The 5,869-nt window shown below is 43.7% G+C and overlaps 1 protein-coding gene across 1 annotated transcript; it reads left to right on the top strand.

Annotated features, from left to right (window-relative positions):
* Positions 1 to 805: 805 nt before the first annotated feature.
* CLDN14 (claudin 14) lies at positions 806 to 1,516 on the top strand. Its single transcript, XM_009580688.1, has one exon. It carries the CDS (start codon positions 806 to 808, stop codon positions 1,514 to 1,516), a length of 711 nt encoding a protein of 236 aa, XP_009578983.1.
* The last annotated feature ends 4,353 nt before the right edge of the window (positions 1,517 to 5,869 follow it).

The following is a 5,869-nucleotide window of genomic DNA, read 5'->3' as shown; positions in this document are numbered from 1 at the left end:
CGACCAAACTGTGAAGGTGTTGCTCCTCAGAAGCCTCCATGATGTACGTCTGGTTTCACATGCTGTCATTTCGCCCACAACCTAGAATCATAAGCTGAAACTCCACAGAGGCTAATGAAAATTATTCCCCTTTGAGTTGCTTTATTAAAACTCAACCTCAAGAAATACTGGCAAGTCAGGAAAGCGACTTTAATCCAATACTTGTTATCCTCTTCCACAGATTTTAAATCACTCTCTTTGCTCCCTACTTTGAGCAAATACACCCTTATTGTTTTCCTAGTCCTGCTATGACCTTCTGGGAGTGTTTTCATCGTGTAAAGCAACCTGCAGTTCCCTACTTTATAAATCTCATTCATTCCAAGTGTTAACACTAGCTAATTCTCTGCTTTAGAAAGGAAATCATGTTTGTTTTTTTGAATAGTCTGCTGGGAAGAGGAATAGTTGCATTTAAAATATTTTTTTCCATTTCATAAATTGTCTTGAGTTTTCTTCCCAGCGGGCAACAGAAGACTGTTTATATAAGCGAAGAGGGAAGCTTACTTTCCCATTACTTCCACAAAAGTACAATTAACAGCGATAACTATGCTAATTATTGCACTAACTTTACTTGGAATGCACCTTACTGGCTGGAGAGGCAATGCATTTGGGTAATAATTAACTCCTTTTTTCCTCAATTACCTTTTATTAGGAGAGCAGAAGGTGTCAAAGTAAAACAGCTGCATATCTTCCAAGAAAAGCCCGTGTTTTCCGAAGGAATTCAAGTGGAGGTGCTTTATTAAGAGAACTAGGCAGGACAAACATTAACATGGCAAGCTCGGCTGTTCAGTTACTTGGCTTCTCTCTAAGCCTGCTCGGCCTAATTGGGACATTAATTGCTACTATTCTGCCACACTGGTGGCGAACGGCACATGTAGGCACCAATATTATAACAGCTGTAGCCTATATGAAAGGGCTTTGGATGGAGTGCGTCTGGCACAGCACCGGCATCTACCAGTGCCAAGTCCACCGCTCCCAGCTGGCGCTGCCCCGTGACCTGCAAGCCGCCCGTGCCATGATGGTAATTTCCTGCGTCCTTTCCGTGCTGGCATGCGTGATTGCTGTCATCGGAATGAAGTGCACGCAGTGTGCCAAGGGGACTTCTGCCAAAGCCTCCCTCGCGGTCTCCGGGGGGATCGTTTTCATCCTGGCCGGTCTCGTTTGCCTGGTACCTGTTTCTTGGACCACTAACGACGTAGTTACGGATTTCTACAACCCCATGCTTCCCAGCGGGATGAAGTACGAGATAGGTCAAGCTCTTTACCTTGGCTTCATCTCCGCATCTTTGACGATCCTCGGCGGCGCTCTGCTGTGCACATCGAGCCAGTGTCGCGGGAACGAGACACCTTGCCAGACGCAGCCCAGCGGCGTAAGAAGGACTGCTCCTTCCTATAGACCACCAACTGTCTACAAGGGAAACCATGCTTCTTCCCTGACATCTGCTTCCCATAGCGGCTACAGATTAAATGACTATGTGTGAGTTCCCTAAGATTTGCCTGCGGCACACAGCTGCTTTATAATTTCTGTGCATGGCATAAAACAAAGCTAAGATGACTTTTAATTTATAAGGGTTACGATACAAAGTTTACCATTGTTCCTTTCTTCCTTTCCTTTCATTCTGGAGAAAGAAAGAATGCGAACACAAAACTGCTTGCTGCAAAACCTGGAAAATAAATACAAAGGAGGCTGCGATATTCCAGAGACAGCACATACCTGCCTACTTTCAATTAGAGTTTTGCAGGCAGGCAGTTCAAGGGCAGTTTTCCTAAAAGTGGTGGTTGGGTTTGTAGTTTCTGCCCTGCGATGAGCACTGAAGCGGAACTGGCCACAACTTGTTATTTGAACAGTGTTCCAACAAAAGATGCCGTTTTGCCTAAAACGGAGAACTTCATGGTGAGAGACAGTGATTTTTAGCAGCGATCGCCTGCTAAGTTTCTCATTTCCATAACGCATGAATGTTTCGTTATGACAAAGGTATTAGTTTTGCTTTGACTTAACTTTTTGTTTGGTTTTTTTTATAGTCCCTTGAAATATGAATTTCAATAGCATTATGACAGATGTATTTGACGGTATGTTATAGCCAATATTTTAAATTACAGTACAATGTTTTGACCGTATAAAAATAAAATTTTAGCACATTTTTGAAACAAAATTATGCATCATAATGGAAACAAACCATTTCAGTGGATCAGAATTGGGTTTTTAGAAATGTCAGTAAGAGAAAAAACCTAGACATTTGATGATAAACTTTTATTAAAAAAATTAAAAAGAAAAAATTAAGTATCAGAGTTTGTCACAAGATGGGCATTTAGCTCTCTAGCAGCTTTAGCGTTCTGTACAATCTGTGCATTATATAGATCAGAAAAACAATTTCTATAATTCTATCCCCAGATACCCTGTGATGAAAAGTACTCATTTCTTAGGCTCAGTCCTGGTGGGTTTTGCCTGTGGTCCTGACGGAGGTACATTAGGGTTAGTAAGAATATTTCCATCTACTCCATGTGGCATTTGGGGAACTTCCATTCTGCCAGGCTTCGGCGCACAAGGCAGCTTCCGTGCCAGCAGAGGTTACACTCACAGACCGTAACCACTGCCTGTCAGGAGGAGTATAGAATCAAGACATTCACTTCTAAAATCCTTGCAAAATGCAATCATTCCACAGTGTGTTCAAACAATTAAAAAACAAACTAATGAACAAAGAACCCCAGCCCTCTCCACTTCATGTTACAATGAAGTCCAGTGCAACATATGCTATGGTACAAAAACATCACAAAAAATAAAAGCATTAGATTCCTATTAATCCCAGAAAGCTATAAGTCTCTCCGGAGCAACATATGGACCAACACACTGACATTTAATAGGATTAAAAAAAATACTCCAAGAACTGTAAGGCAACTACACCTGGTATACTTCATTTGGCAAAAAGCCTGTCTCGATTACGTTATCACCTGGTAGCACTTCCAGAGCTGGGACCCTTTCGATGTTTCCCCTGGTTTCACTGCGAACCTTCCTTTCTGTGGCTGATCACCTGAACATTTTTTCATGTCAATTTGAATTGTGACAGAGTGTTTTTCAGCACTGACGCACGTTATCATCATCATTGCTTTTAAAAAACAAGATGGCATTTCTAAGCAATTTGCTGAGACCAACAATAACAAAAAGGATCTGGGACCAGGCTTTGGTGATTAATTCGTAACAGCTGATTATGAACTTGTGTTTTATTAACTGTGGCTATTACATATGATGTGAAAAAAAAATTGCATAGAAACTTCATTGACGCTGCAAACATCTTAATAACAGTTTCTAAGATGCAAGGAATGGACAGAAACCGCTTTGACAATGGCTTCTTAGAGAAGATGGAGTCAAACTGTTCATAGTCCACTACGGATTTTCCGGGATGCCTTTTTAGGACGAAAGGTAGCCTAATGAAGGTCGTCAATTACATAGGGTTTTCTATGTATTTACATTAGAATAGATCTAGCCAAGCGATTACAATATCAACTTCTAACAAGGGCTTTGGACAGCCATGAATACTGGAACACAAGTCCAAGTGCAAGAAATGGGCTTTTGTCTCATTAGGTAGTATGCTTGCTATATACTGATAAATTAATTCACTTGCCAAGATGTTTGTGCGGTGGGAATATTTATGTGTAGTGCTATTCTTACTGCACAAATTCCCAGCCAAGTAGGATACGTGACAGTAGTAAGAACAGTTTATAAAGTCCTGGCAAAAATACCTGGAAGTGCTCTAATGTCAATAAAGAGAGTGAAATGGTTTCTTTCACAGGGGGCTGTGAACCAGTGGATCTCGTTCCATCCTAAAACTGACATAAATTTCTGCTTCTTTTTTTTTTTTAAAGCTGCCATTTGAAACAAAAAGTCATATCCATTCCGGCAGCGTTAGAGGTCTGCCTGCAGCTATCCCAGGCCGACATACGTGATGATAAGCTGAGCTCCTCCCCTGCTCCCCTACTGCCACGCAGACGGGTGGCCAGATCTCACTCTCTGCTTGCGTGGAGCCTGCCCTGGCAGTCGTGCACACCCCGTGCAACGAGGCGTTGCTCTGAGACCTTAGCCAAGGAGCGAATCCCCACCGCTCCTCCTTTGCTGAGTAATCCCTTGGTCATCGGTGGCATCGATAAGTGACAGAGTGTCAAGGAAAGGGGTTGAGTTTCCTGGACCACCAAGATGCTGTTTATGGGAAAGTGCTCTTTGGGCAGCAGGGAACAGGGCAGGGCAATGGTCTAGGGCTGCCACGTGCCTGATTCTGCCCGCATGCATCCACTGAGTTTTTGCAGAGTTCCGTGGAGGCAGATTTTTTTTGTTACGTATTTTTTTAGATAAGTACAGCCTGCTTTTTGTCTCCAGCTCACTAAAGCTGAAATGCCATCCTGCCCTCCCGGTGGAGGCATTGCAGGGGACTCTGATGAGCAGCACTGACAGATGAGGTGGTGGAGGGGATCCAGGGTGGGCAGAAATTCCTTTTAGCAGTGCAGGCATTGTTAGTGCATGTAATTGTGGTTACACCACGTTTTAATCAACTTTAGTGGGACGTTCTTGGAGGAGCAGGGGTGGGAGACTTGGCAGGGAGGCGTAGGTGGAAGACAGGGTTTGGCAGCAAGAGGATATTGTGGTTAGCTCTGCAACATCAGGGAGAAAGTGGGGACTCTGCTGCAGGATCAGGTAGAGGTAGAGGTATCTGAGGTAAGGATGGAGGCTGGGCTCAGAGAGGCTGGCAGCTTCTGAGGCTGCAAGGAGCTCTTTCAAAGATGCCTCTAACCAGGATGGGACAAGGTCAAGAATGCCGCTTTCCACCTTGGCATCCTCCCTCAGGGCTGGTGGACTATCTATTTTCTAGTCACCTTGGATTTTGCCATCTGAAATATGGCAGGCTTTGATATTATCTCACAAAATATGCCAAACGTGTAACTCTGATTCAGGACATCACAAACAACCAAATACAAATCAAAAGATATTAAGAGAAGAAAACATTTTAGTTACCTCTAATGCTGCTGCTAGAAAGTGGCTAATAAACCAAAGGAAGAAAATGTGCCATTCTGTTATTACTGAGCCTGTGGGATTAAAATAATGAGCTCCTTTGCAAAACAGTATCCCACCAACTTCACCTGCAGGAAAGGAACCTGACCAACAGGATGTGAGAAGAGACTGGTCTAATGACATGAAGGCTAAGTTGGAGGAGGGCACAGAGGTAGACCAAGGCCTTCCTCAGGTGCAAGACAGGTGGGTAGAAAAAATGATCTATCTTTTGGCTTGAAGCACAGGAATACATAGATTTTAGGCCCCAAAGAAACTATTATGTTCAAGCCTGCCATCCTGCACAGCAGAAGTCAAAACATTATGGTGCTGGAGGAACACGTAATCCATCAGTGGGTTTTAATGCTGCTCAGACTGGAAGTCATCAGCTAGATCTAAATTTGGTAGATTACATGTAGGATACAGCAAGAGTGCTCATGTCCCTGCAGACCTGAACCACAGGTTTCAACCGTGGCTTATGCTGAGCTTCCACCACAATCCATGAGTTGATGTAGCAATTCACTGCTACTGAAGTGGTGAGATCCCATTTCCCACCCCACCCATGCTGCCCCAGCTCCCAGCCACCACTTTGCACTTTGGTCCTCTCGTTGGACCAGTTTAACTCCTTGAAAAGGCAGAAAACAACTACATCAAAGAATGGGATAATTTTCTGGCACTGAAGTTAGCTAACCTAGCTAGCGGAAAGGTGTGAGGAGAGCTACAAAAAGGATGCCTGGGAGGGCAGGAGCAGCGGGAAAGGAGAAGTAGGGATTGGAGTAAGTGAGCAAGGATTTCCCCT

The sequence above is a fragment of the Fulmarus glacialis genome, unplaced genomic scaffold (assembly GCF_000690835.1).
Source record: "Fulmarus glacialis isolate BGI_N327 unplaced genomic scaffold, ASM69083v1 scaffold15476, whole genome shotgun sequence".
Classification (NCBI taxonomy): domain Eukaryota; kingdom Metazoa; phylum Chordata; class Aves; order Procellariiformes; family Procellariidae; genus Fulmarus; species Fulmarus glacialis.
Note: the sequence above shows the minus strand (reverse complement) of the source record. Positions and strands in the feature narration are given on the sequence as shown.

Coding starts and splice junctions, on each gene's coding strand:
- CLDN14 (XM_009580688.1), top strand. CDS start 806: ATGGCAAGCTCGGCTGTTCAGTTACTTGGCTTCTCTCTAAGCCTGCTC.